The sequence below is a fragment of the Phyllobates terribilis genome, unplaced genomic scaffold, assembly GCF_046119375.1.
Source record: "Phyllobates terribilis strain yellow unplaced genomic scaffold, ASM4611937v1 Scaffold_1__5_contigs__length_1240528914, whole genome shotgun sequence".
Classification (NCBI taxonomy): domain Eukaryota; kingdom Metazoa; phylum Chordata; class Amphibia; order Anura; family Dendrobatidae; genus Phyllobates; species Phyllobates terribilis.
In genome coordinates this window covers 338,435,749-338,455,119 of record NW_027362761.1, presented here as the reverse complement: position 1 = coordinate 338,455,119, position 19,371 = coordinate 338,435,749, and the positions used below count along the sequence as shown (strand labels likewise).

The 19,371-nt window shown below is 43.0% G+C and overlaps 1 protein-coding gene across 1 annotated transcript; it reads left to right on the top strand.

Moving 5' to 3' along the window:
- The first annotated feature begins 655 nt into the window (after positions 1 to 655).
- Positions 656 to 3,614, top strand: FZD10 (frizzled class receptor 10). The gene has a single exon (XM_073676135.1). The coding sequence runs from the start codon at positions 967 to 969 to the stop codon at positions 2,716 to 2,718; it is 1,752 nt and encodes a 583-aa protein (XP_073532236.1). The 5' UTR covers positions 656 to 966; the 3' UTR covers positions 2,719 to 3,614.
- Positions 3,615 to 19,371: the final 15,757 nt, after the last annotated feature.

Here is a 19,371-nt window from a genome sequence, read left to right as displayed (position 1 = left end):
TGACTTGTAACAACAATAAAATTTCCCAGTTGGGAAAAAAAATCCCCAATCTTCCGATCGGTGCAGATCTTGGCGGTCAGACTCCCACTGATCAGCAAGTTATCACTTATCCTGCGGTTAGCTGATAACTTGTGTTCACCAGACAACCCCTTTAATCCCACTTCATGAAAAATCACATGTGTGTATGAACTCTTTTTTCCAGAAATGATTCAAATATCAAGAAAAGAAGTACGAAACCAATGACTAAGGGGGTCATTTGGAAGCAATGAAGATTTATTGCCCATGTAACCGGTTTCTGGAACCGGCAATAAACTGGAAGTCTTTGTGGAGACCACCATTCCAAATAAAGAATAAAATAGGTTCAAAAGCCAAGTGTTGTGTTTCCTAATAAGCTGCCCCCCTCACTTCCTACCTGCACTTGAGAGCAGATGAGTTTGTAGACACATGGAGAACTTCCCCAGGGAGGGAGGGGAGCAGGGAAAGTGTGGGAGTGCAGCTCTGTCTGTGCAGGGGTCCTGCCTGAAGACCCATTGCTAAGTAATCAACGTGTCAGCTTCACCTTTCTTATGCAAAGTAGATGTCGTACACGAGGCGGATCTCCAACAGGTTTTTTTTTTCATCCTGGGACACTGCCCCCAAAACAGCTGCTGGGGCTGCAGAAAGAAGAGTGAGGAGGAGGAGGAGGAGGAGTGTCTGCAGGAGCAGGGAAGTGGAGCACATTCACTTGGTTGTGACACCAGAGAAGAAGAGAGAACAGTCCAGGCAGAGGGACATGTGCGAGGAGGAGATCCTACCACTGCTGGGGGCACGCTGACCTCTACCTGCAACTTCTGCAGAACCTCTTGGCTGTCACCTGCTATCCTAGGACAGGAGCTGGACATTAGCCAGGAGTTATGCAGCTCTGAGCACCGTATCATCCCAGCCTGTGACTAAACACTAAAGGCTTTTCCTCTGTGAGCTGCAGGCATGGATATCACAGCTCAGCTCTCACGATCTACTCTACTACTGCTGCTTGGAATAAGCCTCTGCTCAGGGATCAGCTCCATAGACACAGACCGGACTGGTGATGGCAAGTGTCAGGCTATAGAAATCCCTATGTGTAAGGACATTGGCTACAACATGACCAGGATGCCCAACCTGATGGGGCATGAGAACCAGAGGGAGGCAGCGATCCAGCTGCACGAGTTTGCCCCCCTGGTAGAGTACGGCTGTCACAGCCACCTGAAGTTCTTCTTGTGCTCTCTGTATGCTCCTATGTGCACCGAACAGGTGTCCACCCCCATCCCAGCCTGTAGGGTCATGTGTGAGCAGGCAAGGCTCAAGTGCTCCCCGATCATGGAGCAATTTAATTTCAAGTGGCCAGACTCTCTGGATTGTAGCAAACTACCTAACAAAAACGATCCAAACTACCTGTGTATGGAGGCCCCCAACAATGGGTCTGATGAAGCCCCCAGAGGATCTAGCATGCTGCCTCCAATATTCAGACCACAGAGACCCAGCAATGGTGTTGACCCTCAGCCTAAGGATCTACCCAGCAGGACAACCTGTGAGAACTCAGGAAAGTTCCACCATGTGGAGAAGAGTGCTTCTTGTGCTCCCCTATGCACATCTGGAGTAGATGTTTACTGGAGCAAGGATGACAAGAAGTTTGCCTTCATTTGGATTGCTATTTGGTCTATCTTATGCTTCTTCTCCAGCGCTTTTACTGTACTAACATTTCTAATAGATCCTCAGCGCTTCAAGTATCCCGAGAGGCCTATCATATTTTTATCCATGTGCTACTGTGTGTATTCTGTAGGCTACATCATCCGACTGTTTGCTGGAGCAGACAGTATAGCTTGTGATAGAGACAGTGGACAACTTTATGTCATCCAGGAGGGTCTAGAGAGCACTGGCTGCACCATTGTGTTCCTCATTCTCTACTACTTTGGTATGGCCAGCTCCTTGTGGTGGGTGATTCTGACATTGACTTGGTTCCTGGCTGCAGGAAAAAAGTGGGGACATGAAGCTATTGAGGCCAACAGTAGCTATTTCCATTTGGCTGCCTGGGCTATCCCAGCTGTGAAGACCATCATGATCTTGGTAATGAGGAGAGTAGCTGGTGATGAGCTCACAGGGGTTTGTTATGTTGGCAGCATGGATGTCAATGCTTTGACGGGCTTTGTGCTCATTCCCTTAGCTTGCTACCTCATCATTGGCACTTCTTTTATTCTCTCTGGCTTTGTGGCTCTTTTTCACATTAGAAGAGTGATGAAAACAGGAGGGGAAAACACTGACAAGCTGGAAAAACTCATGGTCAGGATTGGGGTCTTTTCTGTCCTATACACTGTCCCCGCCACTTGTGTCATTGCTTGTTATTTCTACGAGCGACTTAACATGGACTACTGGAAAATACTAGCCACACAAGATAAGTGTAAACTTAACAGTCAGACTAAATCCCTGGATTGTACAATGACAAACTCTATTCCAGCTGTAGAGATTTTTATGGTAAAAATATTTATGTTACTAGTGGTGGGTATAACCAGTGGCATGTGGATATGGACTTCTAAAACCTTACAGTCATGGCAGAATGTTTTCAGCAAAAGATTAAAGAAAAGGAGCAGGAGAAAACCTACAAGTGTCATCACAAGTACCGGAATCTACAAAAAGACTCAGCACCCACAAAAACTTCACCATGGAAAGTATGAATCAGCCTTACAGCCCCCTACATGTGTATGAGAAGGGGCTTCCAGCCTATCTACGCTACAGACTAGCCACCCCAACTTGTTTTATTAGTCACCACAATGCAGCAAGCCAAGGTAAACCTGTAAAGAAAATTGTGGTTGGTGTACCCAGTGGAGAAATGACAGGCAGAGCAGGGACTCCATGTGATATTACTAATACCTATGGCCAGGGTTCTGTCTTGGTAATCCAGGGGTGATAAATTTACTGGACTAGTTATCTCAGAGAAAACAAGCAGTTTCCTATACAAATCTGGGAACTCTACTAATAGCTACTGAAATGCTTGAAACTATAAATTAATTATTATTTTTGTATAATTCAGATCTACTGGTTGAATAGATTTTAGTCATTACTGAAAACGTTGACCTCTTTGCCCTTCTTGGCCCTCAAAGCCAAACTGTTCTTCTAAAGACATAACCATAGTGTTTAGTTCTGTCACTGGGAAATAATGTGCAATATTTATTTTTTTCCCACTACTTAAAAAAAGAAGAAACGTGTATGTTTCTGCAAAGAGGGCAACAAAAGAGATTTCTTGACAAAAGAACTGAGGCCTCTGTCCCTTTAGTCCTACCCTGTGGCTTTTTAATGGAAATCAAGCCAAATGTTATACACGTTGGGACTGTTTGGTTAAAAAGGGAGATGGATCAATTCAAAGGGCTTATTGACTCTTTCTATTGTGAAACAAATTCTAGCCATGAATAGATCAAAAAGCACTAGATACCGCAAAGGGAAACTTTGTATGTTGTGTTGCTCTTTGCTTATGTGAAATATGCACCATCTTTTTGGGGTTTTTTTTTGCTGTACATATATAAATATATATATTTGTAACATACAATTATTTTTCATGCTTTACTATTTTATTAAAAAAAAAATAAACATAATATTGTTCTTTAGCTTGAGATGTTTTTCAATTATAGTTGTTAACGTCTGATATTTACTAATCTGATTCTATTTTTTTTTTTCAAATATTTCTGAGCTTCATGGAGTTTGTTGTGTATCTAAGGGGTTAATGACAATTTCGGAAATTCCGATTTGGATACAATAGACACAGTGCACTTTGAGGACAGTACCTTGATAACACATGACATGGATAGGCTTTTAAATACTTTATCTATTGTTATATTATATCTGCTTTCAAAGTCTGCAGATCATAAACCTGAGATTTGGATGACTTTCCAAACTCTGAAGTCTCTTCAAAGGATATCTCCAGTGTATTACAGGAAGATGAATAATCTGCTCTATGGTGTGGAACACAACAATTGGCTTTCAAAAGATACAGAGTTTCATTTAAATAGCAGAGTAAAAAAATCACTGGCAGCTCTGTGGTCAGCTACTGTTTGAGCTCTGATCCACCATATTTTTTTTTATTCTTTTTTTTCTTCATATTCCGCATCCAGTCAAATTCATCCCTGTCACCAATGAAACTCAGAATTGCATTTTGAGCACATATACGCAAACTAAAGACAATGCCATATATAGTATATCTGCAGTCATGTTCATACTTTCAGTATTGGATCAGTATTTTACATCAGTATTTGTAAGCCAATACCAGGAGTTTATGAAAAATGCAGAAGTGGTGACGTGTTTCTATTATGCTTTTCCTCTGATTGTTCTTTTGGCTTACAAATGTAAGCTACTGACTAAATACTGAACGCGTGAACATGGCCTTAGAGTGTGATAGAAAGAAGAACATAAAAACTATGGAGATATCGCCCAGGTTGGACTTGCCAAGGGTTGTCAGCATTGCTAATTTTTGAGTCCATGCAGAATAGTAATACCTTTTTACATTTCTTTATTACAATGAACTGTCCCTGATCTAGATATAAAGGTCAAGTGTAAATTACATTTTGTTTGGTTTTTCTTCTATTCAGTAATAATGCAGTGCAAATTCTTATAAAACTTTTAACTGCGATTTAGCAGACTATTAAGAACAGCATTATGACTGTCCTTGTAAAACTATTCTGCACCCAGAAACCAGGGCAAGGTGTGGGATGTCTGGGAGTGGCGCTGGAGACATCAAACTTCACCAGCAGGTTGGCCCAAGGATGTGCTATGTAGATAATCTAACCTGTAGCACGCTGTCCTATAATATACCAAAGTGCCCGGGGTCTAACAACTACTGGCTTCCCTCCCCCATTGTAGTGTATTAAGTTAAAGAATGCTGTGAGTTTGTAAGATCACAAATGTTTTGTGCGCCGCTCTGGAACTTCCAACAGATAATCCTGTTATAGCTTATCCTAGTGGATGCATAGGAGGCTATTTTCTGAGCTTGAAATGTTCAAAGACAAGTTTCTATACAAGGCCAGACCCTTAAATCTAGGATTCTTCTATCCCAATTCATTAGATCCTCTGATACAGGTCTAGGAGACTAGTAACTCTCCAGCTGTTTTAGGACTATAAATTGGAATGTTCTGGCATACTGTGATTTGAAGTTCTTAGAGGCACTAACTGTAAAGTCCATACTAAATACAATATATAGTTTATTGACGGAAGCCTCCCTGGCTCGTGTATATAGAAGTACCTATGGGTATGACCAAAGAACTTTAAATCCATGAGAAATAATTCTGGGTATGTCCATAGTGATCTGCTTCCAAATCCCCATTAATGAGTATTCAAATAATTTAATGTGAATTTTGGAGCGAATCTGCTACAAAATCCAAAGCAAAAAAACTCAAATTTGTTGCCAAAATTTCTGTAACTGTCTATTTTACTTGAATGAAATTTGTAGAAATTCATGTGCATCAGAAAGAACCTAATTCAGATGGAAAGAACAGATTTTCAGTTGTCGAAACAAATCTGTCATGTGTGAACATGCCCTTAGTAACTGCAATACATTGGGTACAGACTGAACAAACGTGTTTCCTAAATAACTGCTCCATACTGTTCTGATGGGTATGTAGCTTTCTAAATATGTTGTACAATTAGTAGTTTGAAAAAGTATTCATCACATTCAGACAGTAGCTACACCAAAAGGAGACAATGCTCAAGGATCTTGTGTATCGATGCATCAGAGCGGTGTCCGCCATGTAGCATAGTGCATAGTGATAGCATATGATGAGCACCAAAAACACATCAAATACATAATTGAACTCTTATGGAAACACATCATCTGAGTTTTACTTTAATTGTGAGGGTCTTTTTAAGAAACCGCAAAGTTAAGGCAGAAAATACAAAACTGCACATTAATAAATAATAAAGCTCTCTATATAAATATTTTGGCTTTTTAATTATTTGCATATAAAGTTAAGATTTCTGCACTTTTCACAACTTGGCACAGATAGTTTTCTTATTGAGACATTTCTGCTTGTGTTTCTCAATAGCTAAAATAGAGCTTTTTAAAGCCTGATGGGGAAGGTCACACTACATCAAGGCAGCAGAGACAAGTCTGGCTAGGGGGGTTTTATGGTCAGCATAATACAGTTGCCAGCTGGTTGGTTCTCAGGAGGTTTCACTGCAAAGCCAAAGAATTGGTAACGTATTATGATTGCAGTAAAGTAGCTGATCACACTGCGCTGTTATATCATGCTAGATTCCCTCCAGGATCACATAGATTTTACATAACAGATAAATGAGACTTTTACATGATAGATCGAGATAAGCTCATCACTTATACCTTTCCCAGCAGTGTAATATTCAATATAGAAGTCAGTTATTACTGTATCAATGAACTTTTAGAAAGAAAATGTGTCAGTTTTTACCATCAGTGTGTCACCAGTGTATGGTCCATGTCTTCAGGCAATGTCCATGTCTTATTTTTACAATCAGTGTTTGGTCCATGTGTCCGTTTTTACCATCAGAGTGTCATCCGTGTGTCTGATTTTACCATCAGTGTATGGTCCATGTCTTCAGGCATGGTCCATGTTTTCATTTTTACCATCATCGTATAGTCCATGTGTCCAGTTTTACCCTCAGTGTTTGGTCCATGTATCAGTTTTTTACCATCAGTGTGTCATCCGTGTGTCCATTTTTACCATCAGTGTGTCATCTGTCTGTCTGTTTCTACCATCAGTGTCATCCGTGTGTCCGTTTTGGCCGGAGCCGTGCAGTGTACATCTTGCGCAATGTATGCATTCCGTGAGCAACCGCTCGAGGATCCATACTGCTGCGAGAGATGTGAGCATATCATGCACTTGGAAGCCCAAATTCTGGATCTAAGTGCTCAGATAGCGGTACTGAGGAGCATCGACAACATGGAACGGAGTTTGCTGCTCACCGAGCAGACACTCAATGGGTCAATACTGGGGGTGGAGCATAGAGGGGAAGTGCAGGCTGAACAGGCAGGGAGCTGGATAACAGTTAGGAGGGATAGAGGGAAGAAGTATAGGAAGGCTGGTTCAGAACCGGCATTATTGGAGCACGACAGATCCTCTGACCGCCGGGGGAGTGTATGCTCCAGTAATGAGGGGGAGAGGGGAAGTGTAGGGCAGGCAAGACAGGTTTTGGTAGTGGGTGACTCTATTATTAGGGGGACAGACAGGGCAATCTGTCACAAAGACCGGGATCGCCGAACAGTGTGCTGCCTCCCTGGCGCTCGAGTCCGGTACATCGCGGATCGGGTTGACAGGTTACTGGGTGGGGCTGGCGAAGACCCAGCGGTCATGGTCCACATCGGCACCAATGACAAAGTGAGTGGTAGATGGAGGGTCCTTAAAAATGATTTCAGGGACCTAGGTAGGAAGCTTAGGGCAAGGACCTCCAAGGTAGTTTTCTCAGAAATACTACCAATCCCGCGAGCCACACAGGAGCGCCAACGGGAAGTTAGGGAGGTGAATAAGTGGCTAAAGAGTTGGTGCAAGGCAGAAGGGTTTGGGTTCATGGAGAACTGGGCCGACTTCGCGGTCGGCTACAGGCTCTACCGTAGGGACGGGCTGCACCTCAATGGGGAGGGTGCAGCGGTGCTGGGGAAGAAGATGGCTAATAGGTTGGAGGAGTTTTTAAACTAGAGACGGGGGGGGAAACCAAGGAAATAGGTGGGATGTGAGGCAAGCAAGGGGGAAGGGGAGAAGTGAATATAATGAGGGTGGAGAGGGGGGTGGGGATAGTACAGTTAGATCGTTAGAGAAGAATAGGATGTTAAATAACCCCAAAGTTTTATCTTGCATGCTGACCAACGCAAGAAGCCTGACCAATAAGGCAGATGCGCTGCAGGCGCTTATGACGCGCCCCCTGGGCCAGTGCTGTTAGGGATACCCAGAGCCGGATCAGATGGGGGTTGTAGTCTCCGAGTGGCTGTGACCCGGTCCGTGCCCAGGGTGTCAAGCTCAGTGTGTGGCAGTCCTTATGATGTTACTAGATGTTCTTTTGTGTCGACTACGCCACCCGTTGATTTGCGGTCAAAAGGCCGCCGCTGCAGCAGGGTCCACTGAGGCTGGTGATGTGTGTGCAGCTTAGGTAGTATAACCCCCAACGGGAGGGGTATGGCCTCAGGGGGTCAGTTGCAGAGGATGGGGGTTGTGGTGGTGCAGCGGGGATGGAAATGAGACTCAGAGTCGGGCTGTGCAGTTCAGGGTTTGTTTACTTACTGCAGTTGTTCTGGTCACTCCGGCCTTGAGTGACCACCCGAGCCGTGCTGCGTCCACCAGGTCCTGGACTCGGCCAACCCCCAGGTGATTCTGGAGCGTGGTCCTGAGCTCCTTTTCTGTCCTGTCCTCTTCTCTGGCCTTCCCCACCAGGGATCCACCTATGTCCGGCTCCCTCGGGCCTCTTGGTGGTAAACCCTTGTCTCTGGGTTCCCTGACCCTATTCCTGGTCTGCCTTCCGGGTGGATTTAGTGGGTGATCGTGGCAGATCCTGCCCACGACCTCCGGTTCCTGGCTAAGGTGTGCTGTAGCCTCTGCCAGCTTGGGATCCAGTACCCTGTTGCCAACTCTTCACCCTCTGGTCTAATTTGGGCTCTTGGAGTTCCTTCTTTCTCCCCCTCTGGGTCTTTCTTTCTCCTCTCTCTCTCTCTTGGCCTTGGAGCTGCTCTTCTCCTCTGCTCTGACAGACTGACCTCACTCTGCAAAAGACTGACCCTGATCTAAGATGGTTCCCACCTTATATACTCCCTCTATGTGTGAGCTCAGGTGACCAGCACCCAATGAGCTCCTAGCATTACCCAGACTGCTCCCCCTATCTGCCCCTACACTACTGGGATGTTCCACCCCCCTCCCACTCCAGCCAGGAACAGACACTGTCGTACCTGCACATTTCTCTAGTGGGAGTACCATCGGTCTGTTCCCCGGAAATGGGATATGTGTAGTGCATGCAGCTAACTGAGCTCAGTTCCACACTCCATCCTCACCCGGTAGTGGAATATCACACCTCTGGGTTGAGGTGCAATACCCCTGTAGCAGCCGAATCCTCAGGGTGCTACACTTATATCGGAGGAGAGGTATGACATCGTAGGTATAACAGAGACTTGGCTAGACGATAGCTACGACTGGGCGGTAAATTTATTAGATTATAGTTTATTTAGAAGGGACCGGAAACGGGAAAGGCGGAGGAGTCTGCTTATATGTAAAGTCATGTCTAAAACCCAGACTAAGGGAAGATATAGGAGAGGGAGAAGAGGGGGTCGAGTCCATGTGGGTAGAGATAGAGGGAACTAAAAATAATAATAAAATATTACTGGGGGTCTGCTATAAGCCACCAAATATAACAGAGGAGAATGAGAATCTGCTATTAGGACAAATAGACAAAGTAGCAAAACATAATGAAGTGATTGTAATGGGGGATTTCAACTACCCGGATATTGACTGGGAAACAGAAACCTGTAGATCTCAGAAAGGAAAAAGGTTCTTGACAAATATTAAGGATAATTATCTCTCCCAACTAGTGCAGGAACCAACGAGAGGGAAGGCCGTGTTGGACTTAATATTGACTAATAGGCCTGATAGAATAACTGAGGTACAGATAGGGGGCACCTAGGTAATAGCGACCATAATATTATCGACTTCAAAATGCCCTTCAGTAGGGTTATCAATAAGGGAACAACAAAAACATTAAACTTTAGGAGGGCGAAGTTTGATCAGCTGAAAGAAAGCCTTCAACTTATTGACTGGGACAAAGTTCTTAATCAAAGGAATACGAATAGTAAATGGGAAACCTTCAAAAGAATTCTGAATACTCAGTGCGAGAGGTATATACCGTATGGGAATAAAAGGGCCAGAAATAAGAGGAAACCAATATGGTTGAACAAGAACGTAAAAGGGGCGTTAAATAGCAAAAAAGAGGCATTCAAGAGATTAAAACAGGAAAACAGTAAGGAGGCACTAATGTGTTACAAGGAAAAAACGAGAACCTGTAAAAAACAAATAAAAATAGCGAAGGAGGAAACAGAGAAACGTATTGCTAGGGAAAGTAGATCAAATCCCAAACTGTTCTTTACGTATATAAATAGTAAAAGGATTAAATCGGATAATATTGGACCGATAAAAAGTGAGGAAGGCAAAATCATAGAGAAAGATGAGGATAAAGCTAATCTATTAAATAATTTTTTTTCGACAACTTTCACAAAGGAAATCGAACTAACAGGAGAAATGAGAAGTGACAAACTTAATCCTCCACTAAGTATGACAAATCTAACCCAAGCTGGGGTACAGAAACGCCTCAGTAACATTAAAATAAACAAATCACCAGGACCTGATGGCATACACCCACGGGTACTAAGGGAACTAAGTAATGTGATAGACAGACCGTTATATCTTATATTTAAGGACTCTGTTGAGACTGGGTCTGTGCCACTTGATTGGCGACAGGCGAATGTAGTGCCAATATTCAAAAAGGGAGCGAAAAGTGACGCCGGAAACTATCGGCCGGTGAGTCTGACGTCCGTTGTGGGCAAAATTTTTGAAAGCTTCATTAAAGAGGCAATTACGGAGCATCTTGATGCTAATAATCTTTTAATCCCGAACCAACATGGATTCATGAGGAATCGCTCCTACCAAACAAACCTGATTGACTTCTACGAGGAGGTTAGCTCTCGAGTAGATCAGGGGGAACCAGTGGATGTCGTGTATCTCGACTTCTCAAAAGCGTTCGATAGCGTGCCACATAATAGGTTGGTATACAAAATGAGAATGATGGGGCTGGGGGAAAATGTCTGCAAGTGGGTAGCTAACTGGCTAAAGGATAGAAGGCAGAGGGTGGTTATAAATGGAATATACTCAGATTGGGTAAGCGTCACTAGTGGGGTACCACAGGGGTCTGTACTAGGCCCAATGTTATTTAATATCTTTATTAACGACATAGTCAACGGGATAAATAGTAAAATATCAATATTTGCAGATGACACAAAGTTATGTAAAACAATTAATACAAAAGAGGACAGTGCAGACCTACAGAGGGATTTGGATAAGCTGGGTAGGTGGAGCATTAAATGGCAAATGAGGTTTAACGAGGAGAAATGTAAGGTCATACATATGGGAAGGAAAAATGGAAGTCACCAGTACTCACTGAATGGGAAATCATTGGGGAATTCAGAGATGGCGAAGGACTTGGGCATCTTGATTGATAGCAAACTAAATTGGAGTGCCCAAAGTCAGGCCGCTGCTGTAAGGGCAAACAGGGTAATGGGATGTATCAGAAGAGGTATAGCTGCAAAGGATGAGAACATTGTTCTTCCACTGTACAAAGCACTGGTCAGACCACACTTGGAATACTGTGCTCAGTTATGGGCCCCAATATATAGAAAGGATATAAATGAGCTTGAAAAGGTACAAAGGAGGGCAACAAAATTAATAAAGGGAATGGAGGGACCCAGAGAGGTTGGCAAAACTAGGACTATTCAGCCTGGAAAAGAGAAGGTTGAGGGGGGACATAATAAATGTGTACAAATATGTTAGGGGACAGTATAGAGATCTTGCCCGGGATTTGTTCAAAAGGAGGGATATTACGGTAACAAGAGGGCACTCACTAAGACTGGAAGAGAAAAGGTTTCAGCACCAGCATAGGAAGGGGTTCTTTACGGTAAGAGCAGTGAGAATATGGAATTCACTGAGTGAGGAGACGGTAATATCGGATTCACTACACCAGTTCAAGCGGGGACTGGATGCATTTCTAGATACCAGGCAGATTTCAGCATATACTTAAAAATAAAATAAAATAGTAGGTTGATACAGGGATTTATTCTGACTGCTGGTTTCAGAGTCGGGAGGGAATTTTTCCTCAGGTGAAAATTGGCTAAATCATTTGGGGTTTTTGCCCTCCTCTGGATCAACTTTAGCAATTACAGAACTAACAGGTCGAACTTGATGGACGCAAGTCTTTATTCGGCTTTACAAACTATGTTACTATATGTTACTATGTTTTTACCATCAGTGTGTCATCAGTGTGTCAGTTTTTACCATCAGTGTGTCATCCGTCTGTCTGCTTTTACCATCAGTGTCTCATCCGTCTGTCTGATTGTACCATCAGTGTGTCATCCGTCTGTCCGTTTTTACCATCAGTGTGTCACCTGTCTGTCTGTTTTTACCATCATTGTGTCCGTTTTTACCATCAGTGTGTCATCCGTGTCTGTTTGTACCATCAGTGTGTCATCCGTCTGTCTGTTTTTACCATCATTGTGTCTGTTTTTACCATCAGTGTGTCATCCGTCTGTCTGTTTTTACCATCAGTGTATCATCCGTCTGTCCGTTTTTACCATCAGTGTGTCATCTGTCTGTTCGTTTTTACCATCAGTGTGTCATCCGTCTGTCTGTTTTTACCATCAGTGTATCATCCGTCTGTCCGTTTTTACCATCAGTGTGTCATCTGTCTGTTCGTTTTTACCATCAGTGTGTCATCCGTCTGTCTGTTTTTACCATCAGTGTGTCATCCGTCTGTCCGTTTTTACCATCAGTGTGTCATCCGTCTGTCTGTTTGTACCATCAGTGTGTCATCCGTCTGTCTGTTTGTACCATCAGTGTGTCATCAGTGTGTCCATTTTTACCATCAGTGTGTCATCCGTCTGTCTGTTTTTACCATCAGTGTGTCGTCAGTGTGTCCGTTTTTACCATCTGTGTGTCATCCGTCTGTCTGTTTTTACCATCAGTGTGTCATCCGTCTGTCTGTTTGTACCATCAGTGTGTCATCAGTGTGTCCGTTTTTACCATCAGTGTGTCATCCGTCAGTCTGATTTTACCATCAGTGTGTCGTCAGTGTGTCCGTTTTTACCATCAGTGTGTCATCCGTCTGTCCGTTTTTACCATCAGTGTCATCTGTCTGTCTGTTTTACCATCAGTGTGTCGTCAGTGTGTCCGTATTTACCATCAGTGTGTCATCCGTGTGTCCATTTTTACCATCAGTGTGTCATCTGTCTGTCCGTTTTTACCATCAGTGTGTCATCCGTCTGTCTGTTTGTACCATCAGTGTGTCATCAGTGTGTTCGTTTTTACCATCAGTGTGTCATCCGTCTGTCTGTTTTTACCATCAGTGTGTCATCAGTGTGTCTGTTTTTACCATCAGTGTGTCATCCGTCTGTCCATTTTTACCATCAGTGTGTCATCCGTCTGTCTGTTTTTACCATCAGTGTATCATCCGTCTGTCTGTTTTTACCATCAGTGTGTCATCCGTCTGTCCGTTTTTACCATCAGTGTGTCATCTGTGTTTTTCAAGGATGGATAAAGAAATAAATAAATGACAAAGCTTTTCCTATCCTTTGCAGTCTTAAATTCAGACAGCACACGGATGTCATACATGTGCTGTACGTGTTTTTCACAGACCCATAGACTTGTGTTGGCCTTTGTCATCCTTGATACCAAAAAAAGGACATGTCTCCATGAGTTTTGCACAAACACACAATCCGTGAAAAATCACGGAAATGTGACTAGCACTATAGATTATGAATGGCACTTGTATCTGTGAAAAAGATGGATAGAACATGTACGTGCAACACGGACATCTAACTGAGGACCAACATTTTATCATATATCGTAGGAGGTATTATCTGTGGATTATATAGGGCTGCAGATTCTAGAAATTCATTGATTTAAGATCAGGCCCAAACTATCAATTTAATTCCTTTAAAAATCTGTTTCCTGTGTACATCTAGATAGTCTATCTGTGTTGCACTAGCGCTATCTATAGCATTACCTGTTATTTCTCTGTCTGCCTATAGCACTATACAGGGGCGTAACTATACTAGGTGCAGGGGTTGCAATCGCACCCTGCTCTGGAGCATACGGGCACAAATGATCTTTTTGGCCCAAATGAAAAGATCATTACTATTAAAGATTTATGACAATTAATTGCCCTGTTGGAGACCTTGCATTGGGGTCCACTAGCGTCAAGTCACACCACTGGCGCTATCCATGTGGATATTACATGATCCATATTTCACATATTTCAAAGTCTGTTCCCTCCAATGTACCACTCGGGCTAAGCTCACACGAGCGTCTAAAAAGTCATCCTCATTTCATCTAGAAAATATGGGCGATTTTCATCTCAATGGTCATCCGTATGGCATCCGTTTTTATATCACCTTTATTAAAATTTACATGACCAAATACAGTTTCTGATGTTAAAGAATTGCAATTTATCTGTAAAAATCAAAGGCTATAAGGTTCATCCTTTTGGCATCCAATTTTCTTTGTGCACCTATATACTTGAATAGACGAGTCTCATATGGCATAGAGAAGAAACTAGTGGATACTGCAACTTTTTCACTCGTATATTCGGTCTATGAAAAAAAAAACACATCTGAACAGCTCAATTGAATAATGGACATGGCCTGTAAATGTGTGATTTTATACATTTAAAGCGCCTCTCCAGCATTTTTTTCTTAATTTCAGCGCTGAGGTGGTGCCACTAATCTAAGTTCCCTGACCCTAGTCTTATACTTACCAGCCCTTCAGCTCATCTTCCGCTCTACCTGGCGCCACTCTGGTCTCGCTCCGCCATCTTGTGGCTGCAACTTCTGATTGACTGGAAGTCAGACAAGCTCTCAATATAAGTCTATGAGATCCTCGTTCTGGCTCTTATAGACTTACATTGAGCTGTGACTTCTGGATCACACTGGAACAATCCAGCAGGTCACAACCGGCAGAATAGGACTGTAGTGGTGCCGACAGCAGATGAAGAGTCTGGTGAGTATAAGACTAGGGCAGGGAACTTAAATTAGTAGCACCACTCCAGAGGTAAAATAAATAAAAAAAAAACGCTGGAGTGATGTTCACATGCACCAGATTTCTACCAAAAAATCAGTTTCTTATACCTCGTACAATCTCCAGAAACGCCATAAATGGATGAGAGGAGAGATGAAATTTGCAGGTCACTCCTGCTGTGCAATTTTCAGAACTCCTATGCAAAACACAGGGAGTGACACGTGTGCAGCCATCTTTTCCAGGACCCCTTTCTCAAGATGCAGGTTCCAGAGGGGGGATGAAATGTCCTGTGGATATGAAATAGATGTGTGAGATTAGAATACCCCTTTAAAGGGGTTGTCCACTACTTTCACATTGATGCCCTATCCTTAGGATAGGGCATCAATGTATAATCGGCGGGGGTCCCACAAGCGGCACCCAAGCCGATCAGCTGTTATCGGTGCCGGCGGTGGCAGCAGCCGGCCGGAAGTGCTTACCTGCGGTCCTTGGCCGTCCATCTGTAGTGACCGCCGGGGGTTACTGCAAATCCGCCTCCCATTCAATTGAATAGGAGTCGGATGTGCAGTACCCCTCTGCGGCCACTACAACTTGACGGCCAAGCACCGCAGATAAGGACTTCCCGCTGCCGACTCCGATAACAGCTGATTGGCGGGGGTGACGCTTGCAGGACCTTGGCCGATCATACATTGATGCCCTATCCTAAGGATAGGGCATCAATGTGAAGGTAGTGAACAACCCCTTTAATAAAGCTGTCTATGCAGCATGTACATGGATTTCTACAAAGAGCATTTAGGTGTCACAGAATTTTTTGCAGCTAAACTGGCCATGTGAATGTACCCCTGGGGAGATATATTCTAGTCCCACATAAATACTGAAGATCTTTCACAGTTCAGGGTTCACCTCACTATGTGCGCTAAGTGAAACATAACATAGGTAATAAATGATCCATCTCCTTGAATTGTCACCTGCAATGTTCCCATAACAAATGTGTAAAGAACAGATGTGACTTGCTTGTCCCTGGACTCCCCGGCTGCGGGAAATCACAAGTCTGACTTGGAGTTTGTCGATATTCTTACACAGACTTGTTGTGACATACATGTACATCAGACGTATGAGCAGATGTTTCAGCCCTTCTTTTTTCTGAATATAATATATGAAATAGACGCATGTCTTGGAAAATATGTGAAATGCTGAAGATGCCTAATGCTTTCCAGCATTTAAGGCAGCATTTATTAACACTGACAGCAGAGTGATAAATCACTCGTTGCTTTTAAATGGTGGGCATGTTGATTATCTGGTCTTGGTGCTTGCTTTGATCACAAGTGACAAGCTTGTCAGTTTTCTGGCACTTTGCCTCGGTTCCATTCTTCCCTCAGGGAAGATCAGCACCTGTTTGCATATGCCGGCTCCTTTACCTCCCTGGCCTGTGCGCAGTCCACCTTCTCTGCTACTAAGAAAGAAAAGGGGTTAAACAATGCTGCAGGCCTGAACTTCCTACCACATTTACTGACATGTAGGAGGAAGGTAATTCAGTGTATAGCATCTGTACAAACTGAGCGCCGTATTTTGGATCAGGAAAACCGTTCAGGAGAACACACAGACCGTTCACATGTAAATTCGCACAAAATACATTATTAACTAAATATTTAATAAACCAAGTACACTATGACATTGTTTTGACACATCACTGATACATATCTGATGAAACCATGTTTATAATAATAGTCTATGTGTAAAGGCCGTAGCACACAGCGTCTTCACCACAATCAGTGGCCCTGTTGAGGCTTACGTACGAACCCCTTGCAAAACGGGATTTGGGCGTATGCGCCAATGGGGCCATTGACCTTAATAGTGCAGATGAGTTATTGTGCGCTCTGTCGTGCATCATTTTCGGCCATATATACCTATTGAAGGTGGACAGCAAGAAATAGTCTACTACATCTTGCAACTGGCCTCCAATAGACGTATACAGCCGAAAATGATGAACAAAAGGGCACCCTGTGACTCCGTCTGCTCCACTATAGTTAATGGCCTTGTCGGCACATACTCCCAAATCCCATTTTGCAGGCATAAGCCCTGACGGGGCCACTAAACGTAGGAGAAAGCATTGTGTGAAAGGGCCCAAAGGCCTTATTGAGATATTCACGTACGTGGTCTATGCATTTTTTTCATGGATTGAACATGTACGCACTATAGTTTATGGGGCTCTTCACATGTTCGTGTTTTTTTTCCAGACTGAAAGAGTCGTGTCCAGTTATGATCTGCGTTTCGGATTCAATTCACCCAAAGCAAGTCAATGGAACCAGGAAAAAAATCTATAGAACAAGGATGTCATCAATTTGTTGCCTTAGTTCTATCTGTTTTTTACTGTTTAATGGGTAGGAGAAGTTTGGAAATTTTCTGTTTTATGCATACGAAAAAAACAGATGACACACTGATGTTAAAAACTTACACACAGACGTAAAATAGATGAAAATCTTTTACTACAAACTGATAAGAAATGTTCTGTTTTTTCTCTTATACAAAAAAAACAGATGTCTGAATGAGGCCTTAGGTGAAAGATTATTATGTCTATCGCTGACTTAATGACTGACGTTTAAGAACAATATATTGAAGGTAACTTATTACTGTTAGGTGGTGCACGCGTAAACTCCTTTTTAGCACATAACAATTTATGACATTAAATACAAAGATTTAGCAATTAAAATTATCAATCGATGTTTCTTTTATGCAGTATTAGAAAGAAAACTTTTTGAAGCTTCAAACTTTTGGAGTTTTGACCTACTTGCATTTCTGAAATATAGACAGTGACCACCCCTAGGTTGCGGTCTTTTCTGTCTCCAGATTTTACTGCTGCATTCTTTAGATAGTAACAGAAGGGTGCCAGAGGCAAAAAGAAAACGATCAAATGGCCCATTATGGTGAAAAGATGAAAAAACTTTATTATAAATATTGCACAGGAAATGTGGGGAGGAGGGGAGCAAAAAGTACATACATATGCATTAAAAAGTGATTAAAAGCAGATACATAACATGTACGATGCAGGTAAGACACCTCTCTGGGATCGTATTAAGCCTCAGCTATAAACAGAATATGAAAAGTGCTAACAAAAAGAAGGAGGAGACATATTCGCATAATAAATAGCATACTGATATATCTATATATCAATGTCCCTCACATCATGCATGGCCACCATTGGCCGTCATTACCTTAGTAGGAAGACAAAACCTGCATCGGCATGTGTTTACCCCGACGCGCGTTTCGGCGCTTGTGCCTTTCTCAAGGGGACTGCTCTAGATGAACAGCTGATGCCTTAAATCTGTTGGCGTGCGGACCACAGACCAACAGGGATGCGGCACCGCCTCCACCGGAAGTTGTACATTGTGTGTCATCGTTTGCCATGGTAGCATGAGATGCTACCCAGTACATCACCGTGGCTACCCGGAAGTGACGCAAGGCGCGTCGCCGTAACTAGGATACCCGGCAGCAAGGACAGCGACACCCCTGTTTACTAGGTCGCGAGGTAATGTATATGGGAATGTCGACATCAGCACTCCACTCACTGGAGCCCAGTACATACAGCACATATAGATGTCTACCAAATACAGACAAGATGGATCAGGAAATAGCCTATTACAAGCATGGAAGATTCTAATATTGTCTTTACACTTAAGCAATTATCACACTCTAGAATGAAAACAGGGGACCAATACTACATAAGTCACTGTAGATATACATACATATAGGATAGTGAACATTTTGCACAATATTGTTTATACATACATAAAAGGTACTATATAGGGTAATATCTATGCAATGATCCTTTTACCCAATCTCATTTAGAAACACATATTATGCCCAATATATTATGAGAGCAGATCCAATATTGGCTAAATACGTTCCAGATAAACCTACAATTGTGTTCCGGCGTGCGAAAAATCTCCGTGACCATCTGGTCCGCAGCCATTATGAGGGAGGTTTGATACACACATTTATGGATAAGGCCAAGGCCAGATATGGATGCACGCCGTGTGGTCGACGCGTGGCTTGTCCCAATGTGGTAAGAAGTAACACATTTACTGATTCTACGGGCAGGCGAACTTTTGATATTAAAAAACACATTACGTGTACATCACGCAATGTAATATACTATGCCACATGCCCCTGTGGTCTTATATACGTTGGGATGACCACGCGTTGCCTCAAAACACGCATTAGAGAACATGTATTGGGGATTTTGGCAGCTGTGGACCAAAACGATATATCTATGCTAAAGACCATCCCGAAGCATTTCAAATTACATCATAATTGTAATGCAAAACTATTGAAGGTAAAAGGGATAGATATGGTTGTAGTAGGGATACGGGGGGGGGGGGGGGGGGCCATATCCCAGAGACTTGCTCAGATTGAAACAAGGTGGATTTGAACCCTGAAAACATTACACCCGAACGGGCTTAATGAGAATAACAGTTTCACCCCATTTCTATGATGTAGTCCTGTAGGTGTGTGTCTGCGCCATTGGGGCTAAATATATGCACTGCCTGTATTTTAAATAGTATGTGTGTCTATGTGATTTTAATTGTATTCA

Excerpts from the sequence above, each read along its gene's own strand:
- FZD10 (XM_073676135.1), top strand. The coding sequence starts at position 967 with ATGGATATCACAGCTCAGCTCTCACGATCTACTCTACTACTGCTGCTT.